Source organism: Platalea leucorodia (assembly GCF_965183815.1).
Source record: "Platalea leucorodia genome assembly, chromosome: 5".
Classification (NCBI taxonomy): domain Eukaryota; kingdom Metazoa; phylum Chordata; class Aves; order Pelecaniformes; family Threskiornithidae; genus Platalea; species Platalea leucorodia.
This window is the reverse complement of record NC_138827.1, coordinates 53,487,843-53,510,481: the sequence shown is the minus strand read 5'-3', so window position 1 is coordinate 53,510,481 and position 22,639 is coordinate 53,487,843. Positions and strand designations below refer to the sequence as shown.

At 41.7% G+C, this 22,639-nt stretch overlaps 1 protein-coding gene across 1 annotated transcript in view; it reads right to left on the bottom strand.

Annotated features, from left to right (window-relative positions):
* Positions 1–22,639, bottom strand: part of RGL1 (ral guanine nucleotide dissociation stimulator like 1) — an 84,418-nt gene that overhangs the window by 27,768 nt on the left and 34,011 nt on the right. The window contains exon 4 of the mRNA XM_082312199.1: positions 15,365–15,442. Coding sequence (XP_082168325.1) covers positions 15,365–15,442 — 78 coding nt within the window. The remainder of the gene's footprint in view (positions 1–15,364; positions 15,443–22,639) is intronic.

Genomic DNA, 22,639 nt, shown 5'->3' with positions numbered 1-22,639 from the left:
AGAGAGTCAACAGCACCTCCCAGTTTGGTGTCATCAGCAAACTTACTAATGGTGCATTCAACTCCTGCATCCAGATTGTTGATAAATATATTGAATGGAACTGGCCATTCAATTCAACTAGAATTGAACCCCAAGGAACACCTCTGAGGACTGGTCACCAGCCAGATATAGCCCCGTTCACCACAACCCTTTGAGCTCTGCCCTTCAGCCAGTTGTTCACCCAGCACACCATAAACCCGTTCATCCCACAGTTGCTTCCAGTCAGCAGGGACCTCTCCAGGCTCCCAAGACCTTTGGTAGATGATCAAGAGGGGTCCTGCCATACATCTGCTAGCTCCTTCAGTACTCTGGGGTGAATCCCATCAGTCCCCGTGGACTTCTGAACATTCAGCTGATACAGCTAGTCCCTTACAATTTCAGTGTCCACAAATGGAAAGTCACTGTTCCCACACTCATGGTCCTCTGACTCAGGGGACCAGGCAGCCCAAGGTCTATCAGTATTATTAAAGACAGGCAAAAAATGCATCTGCTTTTTCTTCATCCCTGTTAGTTAGATGACCATCTTCAACCAGTATTGGTCTAATGTTTTCTTTAGACCTCCTCTTGCTATTAACGTACTTGAAAAAGTCCTTCTTGTTATCTGAAACAACACTGGCCAGTTTCAACTCTAATTGAGCTTTGGCCTTTCATGTCTTCTCCCTGCATAAACGAACCACAGCTCTGTAATCTTCCTGCGAAGGCTGACCTCACATCCAGAGATCATACAGTTTATTTGTCCTCTTGAGCTCCACGAGGAGTTCCCTGTTCAGTCAAGCTGGTCTTCTGCCCCACGTGCTTGACTTACGACACAGTGGAATTGCCTGCTCCTGTGCTTCTAAAAGGTCGTTCTTAAAGACTGACCAGCACTTGTGGACTCCTAAGGCCTCAAAAGCAGATTCCCAGGGTACTCTGTTATATAGCTCCCTGAATAGCTTAAAGTTTGCTCTCCTGAAGTCCAGGGTAGCAACTCCGATGCCCTTTTTTCTCATCACACTGAAAATTTTAAACTCAACCGTTTCACGATCACTGTGTCCAAGACAGCCACCTACCATCACATCCCCCACGAGTCCTTCTCTATTCACAAACAGCAAGTCTAGGAGGGCATCTTTCCTAGATGGCTCACTGAGTAGCTCTGGCAAGAAGTTATCTCCTACAGACTTCAAGAATTTCCAAGACCTGCTTGTCACAGCACTATGATATTCCCAGTTGATGTTCTGAGAAGTTGAAATCTCCCATGAGGTCAAGGGCTACCGATCCAGACATTTCTCCTAATTGCCTATAGAATAACTCATCAGTGTTTACATCCTGGCTGGGTGATCGGTAGTAGACACCCACTACAACATCTCCTTTGTTTTCCATCCCCCTAATCCTTACCCAGAGGCTCTCAAACACATCATCACTAACCGTAAGGGCTGTGCAATCAAACCTCTCCCTTACATATACTGCGACACCTCCACCTCGCCTGCCCTGCCTACCCCTCCTGAACAGCCTGTAGCCCTCCATCCCAGCACTCCAATCGTGTGACTCATTCCACCAAGTCTCACTAATATCAATGATATCGCAGCTCTGGGAGCTGACCAACGCTTCCAGTTCATCCTGTTTGTTTCTCATACCACGTGTGTTGGTGTACAAGCATTTCAGATATGCTCCTGAGCCTTCTGTGCTCTGGGAGCAGTGTAAATGTTCCCACTAGGACTGCCACTCTCTGGCAATGCCATGCCAACCCTTGGCTTACCTGCTGCAATCCTGTTGGTATCCCCTTGCCCTATCAATTCTAGTTTAAAACCCTCTCAATCAGTCCTGCCAGCTTACACCCAAAGACCCATTTTCCCCATCAGGACAGATGGATCCCGTCAGGCTCCAACAGGCCTTGTCTCTTGAAGGCTCTTCCATGGTTTAAAAACCGAAAGTTTTGGCGCAGGCACCAGTCCTGGAGCCAGGTATTGATATCCTGGCCTCGCCTGTTTCTTCTGAAGTCTCCCCTCATTACTGAGAGGATTGAGGAAAACGCTACCTATGCTCCCAAATTTTTTAGCAGTCTTCCCAGGGTTCTGAAGTCTCTTTTGATTGACCTCAGACTTCTTGTTGCGCCATCATTTGTACCCACATGAAAGAGCAGAAACGGATAGTAGTCTGAAGGTTGGACTAGGCTCTTCAGTCTTGTGGTGACGTCCCTAATTCGGGCCCCGGGGAGGCAGTAAACTTCCCTGAGAAGAGGGTCTGGTCTGCAAATGGGTGCTTCTGTTCTGCACAGGAGGGAGTCACCAATGACCATAACTTGCCATCATTTCTTCTCAGCGCTGGTCTTAATGCAGGTCTTGTTGCGAGGAGTTGCTCTCTGATCTTGGCAAGACTGCTTGCACAGGTTCCTCCTCTTTCTCATTATGTGCTTCATCTAGCGTACCCAGGGCCTTGTACCTGTTCTGTAAGAGTATTGTAGAGGGTAACTTAGAAGGTAAGGAGGTGTTTCTCTTACCACTCTGTGCTGTAACCTTCTTCCACCCCTCCTTATCCCTTGTGATGCTGCCTTCCACCTGGCACAAAGCAGATCCAGGACCTGCCTCCATAGTGGCCATGCTGAGTTGGCTTCTATGCATCATAGATAGCAGAGCATGGCTCCATTCATCAGTCTCCCTCTCAAACTCTCGAATGCTCCTCTGTCTGCCCACTTCCTCCTACAGCTCAGCCACCAAGCAGAGCAGTTCATCAGTCTGGTCACACCCCTGCAGTCTTGCTTGCAATCACTTTCCACCTCTAGGAATATCCCTTCACACGTCGCACAGCTGGAAACCTGGGTTGTCGCACGCCTGAACCAAAGCTCTGTCTGTGCGGCTGCATTGGTTCTTCCAGATGCTAGAAGCTGAGGAGAAGCAGAAGACAGTGCTTTTTTCTGCTGCATGCGTGCCTGCCCACTGGGAAATATATATACTCCAGCATCCATTGCAATCAGCTGGGCTGGTTGTTTTCACCTGCTCAAATCTCCCACACTGCCAGGTGCAGGCTCCATGCCTTGCTGTCTCATCCAGTCAGTGGGTCTGGGGTCAGTTACTGGGGGAACGCCCCCTGTTTGGTCAAGCCTCTACTGGTCCATGTGTATCTCTCCTCGTGTGTCCCGCTGCTGCTTGCTGCCACCACTGCTGGTGCTCCTCACGCTGCTTTGGCATCCATTGCAATCAATAATAACAGAAATAGCCCTCTCCCAAGTATATAAAGCCAGCACTTCAGATAAAACCAAATAATTTTCTATCACTGGCATTCATTATGATCCTGTTTCCCTGTATTGCAGTTTGTCAAGCCAGCAAAACAAGACTTGCAAATTACCTTGGAGTTATGCTTTATTTAATCAGTTGAAGTATCTTTGTTTCGCTGTACCATGACCATGTTTGAATAACTACCAGACATTATGCACACAATCAAAAGCAGAACATAATTTCTTGATTCCCTCTTGTGCCAGTGGGAAAAGCTGTGGCCCAGCGAGGCTGCAGTGATTGCTCTGTTACTGCTCCCTGGGATGTTGTGGGAAAATAGCAGGGAGGAAACAAGGTATTTGTGGCTCCTTGAGGGTAGCAGCTTCCCAGTGGAAGTGCTAAATCAAACGCTTCCTTTGGTGCCCTTCCTCTCATCATCAATCGCTGCTGCCAAGTCTGGGGACTAAACTGAAGCTGAATATTCCTCCACACCGTATTACTCATTATCTGCTGTCTTAGTAGAAAGACTGCCTGTTCATGAAACCTTGGGTTCTGTGAAAAAGCAGTCTAAGCCTGAACCTAACCTCAACAAGCACACACAGTTAGTGAGATTGCCTCATCTGTGAGGATAAAGCCCTAATCGTGACACGTGCAGCATGGGCAGCACTATGCTGCCAGTGCCCAGTATCAAGTTTGAAGCGCCAAGATAGCTGAATCCAGAAGACAGATTGGTCTTGCTAATCTTAGAATGAAATGCGTAACAAAAATATATCAGCAGAATCTTGATTTTACCCATAGCCCGAAGACAAGGAGCGGCTGTCAAATTATTCCATGCAAAAAGGTATCTCAGTCATGCTGGCGGTGCAGGAAAAGGGTGCTTAAGGAGTTATAGGAGCGTTGGATCTTGTTCAGGACAGTTATCCCAGACCTTCTTAGACACATGCAGCTAAAATGACACCAACTGCAGAGAACTGCCCATGGACAATCCTTCTACAGACTAAGGGGGATGAGGGGAAACCAGAGCTGATGAATCAATGTGGTTTCCACCCTGCCTGAAATGGAGGAAAGTGATCTGTTTATCTACTTATCCTGGTTTGTGTAGGTTTTAATCCACACTCACCTATTAGATTGGAACTTAGATACCGCACAGATATATGCTTATGCAAATTTCTTTAAATCCTGTCTTTGCAGGGATTTTTCATCATTTCAACTTGATTTTGTAAGAAAATAAGACTTACAATTTATGCTATGGCTTCCCAGAAATAACCTACAATGTGGTTGACAAATTTCTACTAAGTGTGGAAAAACTGGAAGTAGTCTGGAAAAATAACCAAATTTCTTCAAGTTTTAAGAAAATTCAAGTCTGGATAAAAAATAACGATCAACTTATTTTTTCTGCTGCAGGAAAGACTGTGAGATCTTCGGTTCTTCATAGCAATGTGCCGGTAAATCAGCATGTATATTTTTGTTCGCCAATTAGCACTGGCCACAGGACATATTACAGGCTGGGAAGACACAGACAGCATATCAAAAAACTTTTTTAAGAGAATTTTGTTTACCTGAGCTGACAGAGACATTAGGGAAAAGGACTTTTCTGTGCAGTCACATAACATGACACACTGGCCATGGCCACTGTCTCATGATTGCCTACTGTGGTGTTCAGATTAGGACATAATGTGAGAGGGGAAAAAAACCCTTGTTCAGGAATAAAAGGCACAATAAACATCCAAACTTCCTGAGAAAAGAAAGTCCTGAAGATTTCCTCTACAACACTGAAACCATTCCTGTATTTCAAATCTCTTCCAACCAGTAGCCGTAAATGCTGTGGCAGACGCGAGAGGTGACTCACAGGTACTGCTGTCATGGAAAGCAGGGGAAGACATTTAGGAGAGAAGAAACACAGTTTTGTAGGGAAGCAGATCTCATGAGCTCCACTGCCATCAGAAAAACAGCTGAGATGACCAAGCAACCACAGCCCTGGTTTGCAGCAGGTCCTATTCAGTTCTGCAAATGCTTAGGGCTGTGCTGTGTAGCTAGCTGTGAGAGCTTAGCCCTCCAATGACCATATTTTTCACATCTACAGAAACCTTCCCTGATAGCTATTCCAATAGCTCCATTTGACAAGACCATCATGCAATAACAGTATCCCGTACTTCCAATGATATTCCGTGAAGAGAAGAAGGGCCATGCTCCCAGTAAAAACTTCTAACCATGAGTATCCAGTTAGAGACACCAATGTGTCAGCTCAAAGAGCATCTGTGCTCATGACAATCAGGCACTTGGCTTTTAAAGTTCAAATCTTCAAAAATAGGGATGTAGTGTTTCTGGGTCAATCATGTTAATAGATGCAAAATGGAAAGGGACAAGCATGCCAGGAGGATCTCTCTTTCCTCAATTTATAAGATCATGAGAGGAGTTCAAATATGAACACAGATTTCACATGTAGACAAGAAGGAACCCAAAAGCCAACCCAGAAAGCTCTTGTATCAGAGCTGTGTACAAATACTGACACATTTGCTCTGCAAGCAGGGGAACCACAGCAATATGCAGTTAACTGAGCTGCTCAGTGGCATTCAGAATAAACCAATAGTTAAGAAAGAGTAAAGATAGTTTCTCCCACTCTCCTTGTCTCATCTTAACTGTATTGGTTTTTCCTCAAAACTCAATTAACTTTTAATCCCATACAGATATCATTTTACAAGTCTTATCCATTTGTCTGCTGTTTATTCTGTTTCTTTCTCTGATATTGTGGCAACTTTGAATGTCTAATTAGAGTATTTGGAAATCTGTCAGTAATACTGTTTGGTTAGGCTTGCTGACAGGAGAAACTCTGGAATTACAATTTTAGAGATACAAAAAGTATTTACAACCAAAACTTAACATGCAAACACATTCTGGATTTCAGGTTACATTGCAAACATGAAACACAGATCGTGCAGCTTGGAAGACTTTCTTCACATTTGAAAACTGGTTTGGACCAAATTTTCACAACTCTGCTCAGACAAGCTTCCACCATACACGCAACAACTACAGCCTTCACGGTTTAGGCCAGTGGTGGCCAAACTTTTTATCTGGAGCTTCAGGACCATTTTTCTCAGTCAGGACAGGTGTCACACAACAGCCAGTGCTCCACAACCTCTGCAGCAAAGCCAACAGTGCCAGCCCACCTCCAGATCCCAAGGCGCAAGAAAGGCCACAACAGACAGATGCCCACAGCAATGCTCCCAAGCTCTCACTCCATCCTCCCCTCTCCTCACATTTTTAATCATCCTCTCTAGCCCCGTGCATACCCAGAACGCTGCATCACAGCAGCACTTACAGTCACAAACACCACTGTCCTATACCCACATATGTCCACAGTATTTTTGTTTCTTTTCCACCACAGGTAGGGGAACACTGTGCCTCACTCCATGCCCTAATGGTGTATTTCACCCTGCTCTGTGCCCCTTTTTCCCACTCCCATCACGAACTCACCATCATCCCTACTGGCTCCACCAAAAACTAGGTTGGGTGTTCTTTTCTAGTGAGCATTTAGAAGTTCAGCAATTATTTGGAAGAAGAAACCTCTCCACAGGATAAGTTCCTGTACTAATATTCTTCACACACTCTTTATACTAAGCTCAGTTTCCAGAGGCTTAGTTGATGGCCACTTTCATAAGCTGAAGAATAAACAGAGTTTAAGACAGACCCAGTCTCCCAGAGCAGGGTGAAGAGTTCACAGCTGTTACAGACGCTGATTTTTGCCAGCAAAATCATTTCAGTCAAGAGGGGAAATAGGAAAGAGAAAAAAGGTACACTGTGCCCTACTGACCTCCTATCGCCTGACTGTTTAATTGGTGTGTCAGGGAGGGAAGCTTTCTGAAAACAGGCTGGAGAATTGCCCATATCTTGCAGTAGCTTTACATTTGCTGCCCTTGAGAAGAAACTCCCTGTACTCGATAGACCCAGAGACAGATAGGAACGGGAGCCTTCCAAGATCGACAGATAGGAACTGGAGCCTTCCAAGATCTCAGACAGGAAAGAAACATCACAGACTACATTTTTCATGGGTTGATTAGGAGCTATAAATTTTTCCTTTCCTGCCTATAAGAAAAAACTTTTTAATGTTTAACTCCTGTCCTACCAACCACAGACTCTGGGCTCTGGTCAGCAGTGCTTTCACGTTTCACACCTATCAGAAAGTCTTCTGATTTCCACACCATCTTTGCTTGAAGTCCATCTTTGAAGGTTTCAGTCTCCAAAATATATCTACTGTTAGGTGGAAAAAGCATATCTGATTCCATCATTCACAAACTGGGAACACAGAACTACTCATCCACTCCCATTTGCCCATGAGCTACCACAAAACGTGATGAGACTGTGGCAGCTCCAAGTCTAACATCTCTGTTAAGCTGAACTAGCAGGGCACAGAGGAGGTGGAAAATAAGGCCTTCATATCACACAGCCACAAGTGATTCAATAGGTTACATGGAAATTCTGTGTAGTCTTTTCTCAACTGGGAAGAGAGCTATAAACACTGGTCCTGAAGAGGTCTGCATAGGAATTAGAGAGATAATTTCTTGCCAAAAAGGCAAAAGCAGTATTTTCTTTCCCACCACAATTATTTCTAAAGAATTAGTAGAAGGGAATCTCAACAATTAAAGAGAATAAGGAGAACCTCAGTTGCAAAAAGAGATTAAATGACTGATTCTTTATGAAATTAGACAGGAACATTCACAAAACTATCTGTAATTTGCCAAGCACATACTTAAGACCATCAGTGGAATAATCTTTACAGAGGGCTATTCCCTCTCTTCCACTGTCCATACAATAGCTTTCAGGTTTGCTCACACAGACTAAATTAAGCCAGCTGTATTTTCTCCGTTTTGCATGTTAAATAACTACATGGGCAGTTAAATCTCAGCTTTGAATCAGGGGTAAAATGTATGTAAACTGCAAGCAAAGGCTGATGTAAGGGTAGCTTCTCACACCCAGTCCATTTATAAATAATGTGCTGATGACTTCCAGCAAATGATCTGCTCTTCTTTTGATTTGAGAAGAACTGGTTGAATAGCATATGGGGGGGCTTTTGCTGGGATGCATCTAAAGTCACTAAGGGAATAGCTCTGCTAGTTGTTCTCTGTTTTAATTGAGATGCCAATCATTATTTTTCTTTGCTCTTCTAATTATTCTTTTTTTTTGCTTGGTTCTGGTTGTTTTCATAACTCTCCCACTCCTCCATTGCTTATACTGCCCTGTGTTTGACTCTGCTTCTCATGTAACCACATTGGTTTCTGCTGTTGTTTTAGCTTAATTGGCTTTACTGGAATGAATGCTGATTGTTGCTCTCCCAAATGCATCTTAACTGCTTCCCACCATGGATTTCCCAGGCATCAGAAACTTCCAGCCAATTTTCTTCCATTTGTCTCACATTCCTTAGGTGTCTGTTCTCCTGGAGTACAATGTTTCAGGACCAGCTTTATTTCTGCAGTACTGTAACTATGCACAGTGTTTTCCAGCAGGACTGTCAACTTCAGTAGGAACCGATTTTCTGTCAGGAAGGTCTAAATGCACAAGAAGCCATGGGACAATGTTTATCTATCCCTAGGATAAACTCCAAATGCTGCAGTATTACATTGAAGGTTTCGGTATTTGCTATTTTAATGCAGAAGGAGAGGGGTAAACAGGCAAGACATGCCATGTGGTAGCTGAATAGTTTCTTAATTTTTATTTATTTGAACCATTTTACCCAATTGCTGTGGAATGAAACACAGAGATTTCAGTTTAGCTTCGAGTTGCTTTGTCTGCGGTTTTCAATCGCGCCACATTCCAAGTTTTAATAACAAATACCACATTTTGATAATAAAGCAGATGCAACTAGGAGATGATGTTCAAGACAACAAAAAAAGCTCTAAGTATTTTGATTCATTGTTGTGGCCTGTCATTCATCTGAGGGAGAGCACCACCAATCTACTCCAAATCAGCAAACCGAGGCCAGTAGCAGGAGGAAACCACAACCTTATACTTCAAGAGGAGGCTTGAAAGGACTTTTACTGTTACTCAAGCTCATTTAGGATTTAAAAGCCTCAGGACTCAGCCATGGTGGTGCTTGGGACTGCAGGAGAGTTTGAGGGCTTAAACCTATTTTACTTTTTGTACTACATAAACTCTTTCTGCTTTTCATTCAGCTGGTCCATGCCCAGTAAGAATCCTCCCTTTTACAGCACTGGGGACGTGAGTATACAATGTAGCTGGGGGGGGGGGAAGACAATTAAAATCCCCATTGAAACATCATACTGCAACCAGGAGACCAATTTTCCAGTTCTACCGCTTCCTCTTTAGTATCCTTGAGTAATATAACCTAAACTGGGATTTAGAAAAGCTCTTAAACTTTCTTTGGTTTCATCAGAAGGAGCGATGTAAACGAACGGATCAGAACACGGCTCACTGTTTACGGCACAGCATTTCCTTTTCATTGCCTTGGCCCTGGCTGTGGAGTCTCTTACTAGCTACAAATGCAAGAGTTATTTCTACTTACAGGGAAAGACTGCATGCTTTTTCCTCTCCCCATTACATTTACCAACATGCCTAAAGGGTATCTTTAAAGAAAACATGCCAATGTTAGACCTCTGGAAAACAAACAAAAAATCATGGTCCAAGTCCATGGACCAATATGGCAACATTGTCTGCCTCTTGAAAAACCTCTCCCACAGGTAATCTCAGGTTCACACTACTATATCTTTGAGTGAGGTCCTCAAGTAACTAGATTCAGTTAATATTAAATTAGTGTTCCCTGACGGCAAACATTGCAGGCAAGCCTGAACGGCCAGGCTGGACATTTTTCTGTGTGTGCTGAACAGGGATGAATCACTTCTGGGACCTTCACCGACAGAAGTCTTTTAAACTCATGGCAACAAGCTCAGCACCTTTTGTCCATGAAGTGCGATGCGCTGCATCAGCTCTCGAGGCCTCACACACCTAGCAAGTCATATCAGTGACATAGCCCCAGCACTGCTTCAGACCCTCACATTGCTCAGAGATATCTCAGTATCCAGCGAAGCTATTGACTTCCAAAAGGTACAAGCAACTACCATATTTTATACTGTCCAGCTCCAGCCAGGTCTTTAATGCTTATCTTCTGAGAAAGAAGTGTTCTGCTCCTTTAATACATCACTTCTTTAAATTCATAAGTCTGTGGTTTGGATATAGTTGTCTGCCAGCAGTGGATTGCCCAGAGATCAAAATTAACACCATCTTTCAGTTGGGGGAGGGAAGTAGGGCACAAGTTATTTCACAGATCATTCTGCATAGAAAACTCAGCCTTTTAACAGTGAGTTAAAAGTTAACTGAGGAACTCTCCTGCTCTGAAGAGAGATCACAATGATCAGCTCATATCACCAAAAGCATTGTTTCTAACTATCTCGTAGGCAATACACACAACCATTTCAGTAGAACTGAAGTCCCCAAACAGCATTAGTTTTTTGGCTTGCTCATCCCCTTCCCAGAATATGTAAAGGTGCTTGAGATCTCTTGGGGATGACTATATCATAGATGTTTCCCATGACTCCTGGCTGGCAAGGTGTGTATAGTCTTCACATCAGACACAAGCAAGAGAAAGTACTTTATTTCTTTTTGCTCTACTTTCCTTCCCCATTTGCTTTTTGTCAGGTGACATGTATCAAATGACACATTTGAACTACACAACCTCACTTAAAAAAACAAAACCATAATTGAATTACAGTACAAATTCTCTACAGACCATGTAAGGTATACTATCATATGGATCTCTCTTTAATTCTTAATGCTACTCATCATATTGATAGTTTTTATTTATGTTTAGCATATGTATGGTTTTATTCTGAATTGACATGTCTTGGTGTGTTATATCTACTCTTTTCTTTTTTAAAGTCAACAGAAGTCCTAAGCTGAAAAACATTTAGTGAACACAGAGAACTCCAAAGACAACGACGACTTAACACGAGGCAACTCTCACACCTCGACACAAAAACATGCAGAACTGAGCAAGAGCACCAGGCAATCTTGTTTATATGATGCAAGGAAGAGCAAAAAGAATTGTTTATAGGAGGAGACAGAGGTTCAAGTAAGTTACTCCTTACAACTCTCTTATCAGACAATTAAGAGAGGCATGGCATCATATTTCTGGAAACACAGGCTGAAGTCCATCTAACTCAGACATTTGGCTGGAATATCTGACCTTTTCTGGACTTTATTCTTCTGTTACTTGCGATCATGAACTTTCTGACTGACTGAAAGTAGTGAGAACCGTGGAAAGCAAACTACTGAACATGAAAAGCTAAGGTGGGTCCTGATACTAAAAAAAAAAAAAAAAAAACCCAAAACGCTTAGAGTCACGCATGGCACATTTTTTTAAGCTCACAAAACTTTTGAGAGTGTTCAGAGCTTACTCATAACTCTGAGGTCCAAACCATCTGTGTATTTTTACAGTTACAAAATTACAGTACCTTTGTTTAAACTGTGTATTACTGAATGAAGTTTTAAAGAAAAGGGCAATAATAATAAAAAGCCTGAAATATATTTTGTATTAGATGTAATTAAGTCAGATCCCTGTTGAAAAATAATTTTTTTTTTTTGACCACTCCAGCAGGCCAAAAATGATAGGAATGATGCTTAAGTGAACAGGAGAAAATACCCTTGGCAGAACGGATCCTTAGAAGGCATGTTTCCGAACATAGCTGAAGTGATCTTGGGTCAGTAACAACTATATGTCACTGCAACAAGTGTGAGAAGTAACTGCTGGCTGAGACCCAGAATTTGGAAACACAAGGGTAGGTTTATAGCTCCCACAAGTCTCTCAAACAAGGCTGTGCCATGAGTGTGCTCGAGCCCCAGTGCAGGACTTGCAGGTTCTGAGTTACATAAACACTGGGTGGAATGCTAAAATAATAATAATCATAATAAAAAAAATTACATACATAAAGTATTTTCCTTCTCAAATCACATCACAACTCCACACTACAATTACAAAAAGCACAGAGAATTTCGACATAGAAATTAGTAACCTGTGGGCTTACAGTATACCACATACAACATAATATTCCTCCCATACATACCTAAGATTTTGCAAAAACCCCTCTCTTCTTTAAAGCTCCATGAGATGTGTGAAGAGCCATAAATTCTTCTCCTGCAATTGTGTCTAACTTCTGGGGTGTGGGTTTTGGTTTTTTTTTGTGTGTGTGTGTGTGCGTGCGTGAAACCAGTGGAAATGCTTTAAATTGCATCCCCATTTCTAATGCCCCAAATGGATTTTTAAAGCATCTGAACTGTCACAACAGGAGTCTGACGAATGCAGAAGATCTTTGGCCACAGACCATGGGCTTCCCCACAAGATATTTTTCCTCCAAGAAATACAGAGTTAACAGCAAGAAATAACATGGCTCTACTGCTTCTTCCTCTTATTTCTCCAAGCCATATAAAACTGCAAGCACAATTATATCATGTTTCTGTTCTATGAGAAAAGAGGGTAAATGCAATTATATTGGAATTATCCCAGACAAGAGAAAACCTGAACTACTAGAACTACGTGTTTCACAACAGGACTACAAAGCCAACCTCTTTTCCAGATACCATTAATCATATCTAAGAGACAAGTAGCCAGGGCAACTGAGAGCAATGGAAATTTTTAAAGCAGGAAAGTGAATTCACATTATACAGGATCCGCTAAAACACGTATACCTGACAAATTACTTTGTTGACAACTTCATTGTTGAGCTTTCTATAAATAGTAAGTTGGGTAACAGGTACAAAACTCAGACACAAAAGGTATCTTATGAGAGCCAAAGGATCAAAATCAGCTGTGCCAACTATGTTCATGAAAATTATGTCAGATAAACTCATCAGAAGTTGTACTACCACAGGAATAGGACCACAGACTCCACACATTTGTCAGTCCCTGGCTATGCAAAGGCGTTACATGACGATTACATGCCAAGAGGGGAGACAGCATTGATGCAGCAGGAAGCAACTAGGCAGACTAGGCAGGGGGTATATGATAAACTATGTGTATAACAGTAGGAAAACTATTCCATTAAAAAAAACCCCAAAAACAAAAAAACAAAACAAAAAAACCCAAAAAAACAACAAAAAAACCCCAAACCAAAACACAAACATGCTCCTACTAAATGCTATTTCACTTGCATGCTCACCTCTAGGAGTAAAAAAAAATTGATGCGTTTTACCCAAAGCCTGAGTGACACTAACGTCAAGATTGCTTTCGCCCCTATTTTCTCCATCTCATAATCAGGCTCCTTTGGGTCCATGAAGAGGCACAGGAGAGGATTAATCCCAACATGATTTATACTGTTGAAATCATCTTCCTCATCCCCAATATAAATCCTTAGTCTATTTTGCAGGAAGGGTACTGCTTTAGCTCGTGTTTTATGGCTGGACTGACTGACATAGGGGGAGGTCTAACGGTCTGCCCAAAGCTGGAAGAGACCTTAGAGTTCATTTTGGATGGGAGTGTGGGAACGCCCTGGCTGCCTATTATTGCCTCTACCCACTACATAATACTGCCTTCTTGGTGCTTATGACCAAGTTTTAACTACCAGCTGCTTTTTGGTGAGTTCTTATGGCAAAGTGGGAGAAAAACATTGATAGCTCCCTGTTACACCAGCCAGGAGAACTGAGCTCCCATGTCAAGTCTCATGGGGCAAGGGGAACAGCCCAAATCATTAAAGCTTGTAGCCTTCTGTCCTTGCTAAGTGCTTAAAAAAAAAAAAAAAAAAAAAAAAAAAAAAAAAAAAAAAAACACAAGTGATAACATTTTGTTTCTAACTAAAGCCTTTGAGAATCCTGTATCATTTACATACATTGATTAAGCTCTACATTTCTCCTGCAGTCAAGCGAGCATAATTCATTGTGTTTTCAGAGACAGCTATTGAAACGTTCACAGCCAAGGAGCTTTTACCAATTTATCTCTCGTGGTTAAACAAAACAGTTTCCGCACGGACAACAGAAGGCAAAGCGACCCCGCTGTCTAACCACTCCATTCAGACAATGGAGGACAGAAAGGTGTTCACTATGTTAATGGCACATTTCTAGATGGGAATATTTGAACTGGTTTAAGTCAGACTCGAAACCCCCCTATCCCAACACATAGGCCATCAGAAAAGCATGGAGGTAAGCAGTGGGAAGAGCAGGCCCAATATTGTAGAACAGAATGTGATTTGAATCGACAGTCTGCCTGGATCCCAGGAATGAAAAACCTGCAGTGTATTTCTCAGTCTTGATTAGACTGTGTATCTCATGATAGAAAAGTTCAACATTTTTCTTCTGTCTCAAAACAAAAGGAAACTAAAGGCGGCTTCTTCAATCACACCTTGAGAAATCAGTGCACTGACAAAAAATTTTAAGGTTTTCTTAACTAGTGAAAGCCGAGATAAATTCATAGAAAGACAATCTTCAGTAACACTGTCAAGAATCAAGCATCACCACATACTGTAACCAAATACAACAACACAGCTACTTTTTACTGCCACAACGCATGCAAACCACAGGTCATACAGATGTCAAAGTACAAATGCTGATGACCTGAGGCACATTTTACACCCAATGTCTAAAGATAAAATGCAGTTTCATATGACACTAGGAGGATAACCAAAGCACTTTCTTCCCATTTAAACTGCATTTCAAAACAGCTTTCCTATTTTTCCTGCAAATTAGGATGACTTCAGAATTTAAATTTCACTCTAAAAGCAACACTGTAAATTATAGGGACACTAATGGAAAAGATACATGCATACACACGTTGCCTGAAACAACCTCAGCTTTGGTCTGCAGACACTGTTGTAATGCACAATAAATCAGTCATAAGCAATAACCATTTACTGCTATAGATAAGGCAGGGGAAACAAACACTCCTTGTTTGTTTAATCAACAAAATGTTGGCCTAGATGTGTTCATCTCATGTTTAATTCTCAGACAATCTCCCTGACAGAAAGATCTCTGGGTTATATTATTGGATATGTTAGGAGACAGTTGATATTTAGCCTTTACACAAGCTTGTTTAAGCAAGCAAACAGTGCTGTGAATTTTCAAAGGAAATAACAGCGATGCTGCCCACATTCTCCTCCAATACCGAATCCTGACTAGGGATCACTGTACAAAACCATACTTACGTCCTGAGTACTGTTTTGGATTCAGAGGAATTCTGGCTTCCAACTTCTTCACAGCTTGAGGTCTCCAGGATTCCAAACCTGAAAAATGAGATGGGTGTTTAGAGGAGCCCCTACTGAATAAAAGCAAAATCTCAAATAGCATAATTCATATACAATTATCCTAAACAACTAAAAAGCGTTTCTAGCTCAAACTACAAATACGGAATCTAACATTTGGGCAAAATTAAGGAGCTTGAAGATTATTTCATTCAGAAGGAAAAAATTCCTGAAGAGACAGCCAGTACCTTCCAACCTAATTTGTTAATTTATATGAAGCAGCCTGCACACAGGAGGAATCAACCAAAACAGTTTCTTTGCTCACAGCTCCAAGACCCTTTCTGACCATTTTCACTCTATCCTTTCCTAGAGTAATATTCCAGTGTGCAATGAGGCCGTAATACAACCACTTTCTCTGATACAGCTTCTGTTTCTCTAGTATTTGTCATTCATTCTAAACCCAAGTGTGATTTCACACACAGTTTTCTAGGTGGCAAGTGCCCGCTTGTGCCAAAACTACTGACACAGTTGTCACAAGCGGGAATGGCCCGTGGCGCTGTGAATATGCCACTGGGAAAGAGGAAGCCATGGGCACAACAGCAGTGCAAAGTAAAATCTCTTACCTACATAGGCAACGCATGTGCCTTGAAGGCAGGATTACGCACTTCATTTTCAACGGGAGTGCCTATTGTTTCAGATATACAGCTCCATAAAGAATTTCATGGTTCCTTACAGGCAGCTTTAATGAAGGCGCACAATTACTCAGAATAAGGCAAGCTGGTTTTACACATTCTGTGCTCAACTAATTGTGTCAAGCACCTGCAATTAATCTGAATAGTTAGGAGAAGTGCATCTTTAAGCATTTGTGCTACAACATCCTAGTAACATCAGATAGAGAAAATACAGTGGGCTGTCAGATTGCGTCCAGAAGGTTCATGCCAGAACTTTAACAAATTCATCCAATATGTTTCAAAGGATAAACATAAGAGGTGGTAGTTTCATGCTCCTCTAAAGTATCAATCTGAGGCTTCACATGTAAAAATCCTAGATCTGTACAACTAGTGTAACTGAATTCGAGCTCACTCTCACCAGATCTGCTAGATCTTAAAGAACATGTTTTAGCACCACCATTCACCACCCTCATATTGATGTTTTCCCTACCATGGCTCACAATCTCAGAACTCCACAATAGTTTAAAATAAGAACTTGTTTCAACAATGTTATGACAAGGGCTTAATGTTGGACAGTTCCACTGCGGATGGGGAAGCTGAGGCAGAGAGAGATCGAGGATTTGCATACATTCCAGGGCACTGCAAAGTAAACCCAAGCTAATAAAGGCAAGCAAGTAATCCCTCCGATAGGAGCAGCATAGCCACACTCCTAAGGAGATCAGCTTGGGCTTACTTAGCCTTGAGAGTACTGCGCTAAGACCACTTGCATTATCTGAAACAGCTCATTTAAAATGAGGTCTTGCCTCTCCAACTACATTGCAGGTAGACATAACAAAAATTATTTGCTCCAGTTGTTACTGCATATCTGTGACAAAGCTGAGAACAAAATCATGACTGCTTGACCCCAGTAGCTCAGTCTGACCAATAACTGTCCCTCATTCAACCTGAGTTCCCACATCAGTGGCGAAGACTTCGGAAATCTCAGCGTTTTATCTGTGCAGAAAAAAAAGGCATAACACATGCATAAAAACTTGCAAACTTATGTTTTAAAGGGCTCAGATTCTTCTCAGTTATCCAGAAACAAACCTGCTGGTCCTATAGAACAGCAAAAAGTATGACACTAGGTTTTAAGGACGTCTTAAAATGGAAAGGGTCCTTAGAGATTGAAGTACGTACAGGATAACACATTTTGCTGTTGCCATTTCACAGAGCTAATCCAAGCATCTAAAGAAAAATATGTTTAGCTAAACTGACAATGGGGTAGAATCCACTTCTAAAACATGCTGAATAACACCTCAATCCCTCAGTGAATCACAGCGAATCACAACAGGAGCATTCACAGAATCACCACTGCTTGGTACAAGAATGGCTGTCAATCTTGTTCTGAAATTTTTGGTGCACCAATGGCCTCTGTGCTTTCTCCTATATTCTCCCAAGCAATTTCACACCCTGCCCGTGCTCCTTTTATTGGGATCAGCACTACTGAAGCTGTAAAATTGAATAGATACCGTCTTTCTGACTCTTGGCTATGCCCAAATTCACCACTTAATCCTACCTGGCCTCTCTCAGCTCTCAGTCATATCCTAAATGCTCATTACTAGCATTTGCAATTCAAAGTGAATGCAATTAACTATTTGAGATACTTCCCACTGCTTTACTGCAAGGATGGAATAAATCAGAGAAGCCTTAAGAACAATATTGCCACACATCTCAGTGAATTCCATCACTTTGCTAAGCTGAAGCGTAAAGTTTAACTTGTTTTTATTTGATTTAACTCTATTGGTTTCAATATTTGCTCTTGAAGACGTGTAGATTGTCTTGCATTTCCAAGTAACACTGGGTAACACATCATCTTACCAAAAAGATACAAAAAGAGCATAGGGGGGATATTTAGAGAACTATGCTGATGCCTTCTCAGTGGAGATTGCCCAAGACAGAGTCAAGACATGCTGCTGATATAACGTACATTATACGCTATGATGGCTGCTCCTGTCCTATTGCTAAAGGGAGAGGATTTCACTCTCCGCTGCCATCTGCTAGGTAAGATAACTAAAATACATCTTAGCCAATAGACAAAAGACATTTTTCCCCCTGCTGGGAGAAATATGCAAAGAAAGCCTCAGGTTTTGAATAAAAATTAAATTTTTATATTGATTTTTCAAAACTTGCCTTTAATTCTTAGAGCACAATTTATTGAGATGATTCACAATGTCATTGTCCTAGTATTGTATGAAATATATATGTATTTGCAGATCATTAGGCATTTGCATTTAAATCCCGCTAGAGACACACATGCTGTTTTTTATAATATAAATCCATAACACAGTAATAAAAAGCAGGCAATTTTCTATACAAAACTGGAGAAGTATATAAGTCTTTGTTATATTGCCAGATGTAAACCTCTGCCTATCTCTCAACGCAAGAGCTCTGGATGAACAACAGGCCATTAAATACGGGTTAGGAGGAGTTAATGATACATCTGATGTAAAGAACAGCATTTCTGCAGACTTCCACTGCTCTGTTCTCACCAGCTCCTGGACAAAGAGCCATTCACTACCCAGCCTTGTATGAATGCTTTGCATACAAAAAGAGACATGAGAAACAAAAGGATCCTGTAGCCCACAGAACTTTTCAGCCTTGCTTGGTGTTTGGAAAGTTATAGACTCTACTCAAAGGGACTGACTAAGCAAATGAGACCAGAATGTAATGGGTAGTACTGAATATTTAAATACTGAAAAATAAGAGTAGAAAACACACCCCTGCATCTCTGTTGAGGAGGAAAGGAAAGAAGAGGGAGGAAAATACTCTTTGAATGACTCAGAAATAATAAGGAAAGGTGGTTCTCTGCAAAAGCCCTGAACAAATCCCTAAATAAGACTTATAAGCATTGAAACAAGTGACTGGAAGCACAGATACTCAGCAAGAATTGTAAGGTGTTTTGAGTTATACACACATAGAATCATGGAAATTAAGTTCCTTCTTCAGTTGAGTAGACAAGCCACCTGGCATACAGAAAAACAACAGAGGAAAGAATAGATGCTACAGCAACAACAGTGAGCCAAATGCTATATAAAGCTACTGTCCTAAAAGTGTAGTCTGCAATGAAGGACCCATTCCTTCAATGTCCCCTCTCTGCCTTTATTTTCTTCTCCATTTACCCTCTATCGAGCCATTCTCCAGCAGAAGAAATGAACTGAAAATGTAAAACTAACTTGCTGTTTGCTGTCATTATCCAGCTCTGGCTCTCCCATCAAACAGTATCCATTCCCTTCTCTGTAAACTCCTTGAGATAGGAACTGGTTGCTACTTTATATGCAACTGTGCCAAGCACAGCATGGCCCCGCTTTTAAGCGCTGTTGCAAGGAACACGATTACCAGGACAAAATAAAATACGTAAGAGAGGACCTTGGCCTGGTTCTGCTCTCATCTGGACAGCTAAACATCTTTGGCTTCCATCACACTTGTGAGCATTTAATTCCACAGAGCACCCAGCAACACTGGGGATACCGAAGGATCTCTGCAGAGGCATCATGCTGTACCCCCACACCCAGGGGCAGGAGGAGCTGGTCTCTGTTTCCTCTCTCCATGAACTTCCATTGAGGGTTTTCACAACAAAATGCCAACAAGATTTTTTTTCTTTTAAATCTGCCTGCCCACTTCTACCAAACAAAGAGAAAATATCAGAACGTATAGTGTTAAAGACTTGGCAGGTTTTCAAAGCTGTCTGCTGCATTTAGATGCCAAACTTCCATGAATACTAAAGGGATGCGGATGTCCAATTACTCTTAAATAGCTTTGAAAATACAAGTCATCCCCCTCACTTTTCAACATACCAGCTTATGCCCAAGATTTTGTTTAGTTTGACTTCTACTCTATGTTAAAAGAAAACCTTTATAGGCTGAATCCAGCCAAAAGAATGAATAGGGCTGCAGTCTCAAATTTAATAAAAAGCAAAAGCTTAACTTGAAGTCCTGGAGGGCGGGGGGAACCAACACACTGACACACAAAAAAAAAAAGAAAACAAAAAAAAAAAACCAACCACAACAAAAACAAAAAAAAAAAAACCCACACAGATTTATTCACAAACTCCAAGAAGTGTTAAAAGTTACTCAGAAAGAAAACAGCACATCTCTGATTTTCCTAAAGACAGAAGATATCAAAGGGCCCAATGTAAAGTCCATTACAATAGGTAGCATAGCACTAAAAATCAAATAACTATCTTCTGACTGAAACATGGGGAACTACATTGATCTTAAAATAGTCTGAATTGTACATTAACAATTTAAACCTTTTCATATGCCTTGTTCGATACTTTGTGTGACTCCACTCCCTGCACTGGCTGTATCGTAGGGCAGAAACTGCCTTTAGAAACGTTCCTCTCTGCCCCATTGGTTTGTGCATTTCTGTGATGACAATACCAGCACGGGCTGTGGGAGTCAAAAATACCACAAGGACTAGCACCGTGCAACTGTGCGATTCCTGCTGTGACATAACCGAAGCCATGTGTGTTTGGCTTTGGGAGGACTTCCTCCCGCTTTCTGACGTCATGTGAAGAGGAGTAAGGGCAGTGTAAGCAACATGCGTGTCCCTTTTGTCCATCCTACCACACTGGGAGAGAGAAAACTACCAACTCCTCCGCAGCCATGCAGGAAATTAAGATTACAGTGTACAGCCCAGAAAGGCCTCCTAGGAGCTACCGATGGCTGCAGAGCCTCACATGCTCACAGGGCAGATCACAGCTTATTTTAACAGAGTAAGGCCCAAGCCAGGAAAAAGGTTTTGCCCAGAAGATTTCACAAAACCTCACCACAGCACAGACTGATTTAACAAAAGCACACATTATTCTGAATTATTCAAACCTTTTAAAAGTTCATTTTTTTTCTGCCCTAACACTTCAGTTTCTCTTAAGTATAGCATCTGCCTTTTTTATTTACCTCTGTCACTCAGGGAAGAGCATCTCACCTTTTTTGGACAGAATAAATGTTTCATGTCCCAAATTCAGTTAATGCTTGCACAGTTTGGACAGGATACTCTGCAGACAGCATCAAATGACCAACAGGTGTCCCGACACACTTAGGGTACAATATATCCAGATTTCCCAGGACACTTTCCAAGAGTACCAGGACCCTTGTTGTCTAATCTGGATTTGTGTATGTCTAATGCATACATCAGACAATTCTGCAGCACTCACGTGAGGGGTTTATCCACAGCAAATCCAACATAAACTGAATGCACTGGACTTCAGGGTGATAGAGCTTCCACACTTAAACTTTGGAGGAAGTTTGTCAATGTGTACGTTCCTACAAAAAATATATCCCACAACTGGGAGAGGCAGATGCTGTTCCATCCTACTCTATGTCAAGGAGCTGCTTGCCTGTAAAAAGTTAGAAGGGCCTTTTATGATCTGGCCACATCACTGTTCTCCCTTGGACCAAACAACAAGAGCTCAGCATTGCCATTCACGATTGTTCCCTTACTGCATAATCCTACTCTATCACCAAGAAGAAGAAATAGGGCTTAAGCTCTTCACATGAAACTAAAATTGACAACTAATGCCAAAATCTTACTTGTTTGTTTAAGAGACTGCCTTTTTCTTTACTTTTTTCCTTCACTAGAAAACAAAAGACAAGTACCTCTAAAACACAGATTATGCGCTGACACCCACTTCAGTCTCTGTATTGATACTTATTAACAAGTATCACTAATAAGAAAGTTGCAAAAATGCAGACTCTTTGCTACATACTCTGCACCAATGTAGAGATGAAAACTAAGCTCGTTAAATTCAATTACTATCCATTTCTTTTTTTATTTTTCCTTATAACATCTGCTTTTCTTCACAAGTCCATATTCCACAGCTGCATGTAAATCATTCTAACTTTTATAGCTTAAGTTTCATCTATATTTTGTCCCAAGCCATAAAATTCTAGATTATCCATGATATTTGAAAAGCCAAGAGAAACATCCATGGATTCTTAAACACTATTTGTGAGAGGGGAAGGAAGTGGTGACCTCCTAGGATTTCCTGTGGATTCTATCATTTATTATAAAAGGCTGGGGATAATGTTGACAAGGTCAGGCAGCCTACGTGCCCTTCCTCCGAAGGAGATGTTATAACTTGCTCTGAGAGGTACACAAGCCAGTAAGATCAGAATTGGGCCCAGAAAAGAAAGTTCTGTTCTATGGAGACTTCTCCGCTATGCTTTCTTGCCCTCTTCTGACATTTTCGCCTCTTTAAAGCAGCATCAGAGGAGGGCAGGGCCGACTTCCTTAGAGTCACATATGCTCCTGACTTGCTGCTGCTTTAAACAACCAGACTACCCAAGCTTACCTGAGATGTTGCTATAAATATAATTTAGGCTATTTGTTTGAAGCAAAACTACAGTATCCAAACTTCCTTTATCCTCCCTTCCTACCCTCAAAGCCAACCACAAGAGGATGTCCATCCTTAAAGCAGGGCTTCTACCATGCCAGCACGTTACCAAAAACCAACGGGACAGGAACTCAGTCTCTTGAAGACCACAAGGACACAGCAGTGCACAAGTCTGACCCAAGATCTTTCCCCTCAATC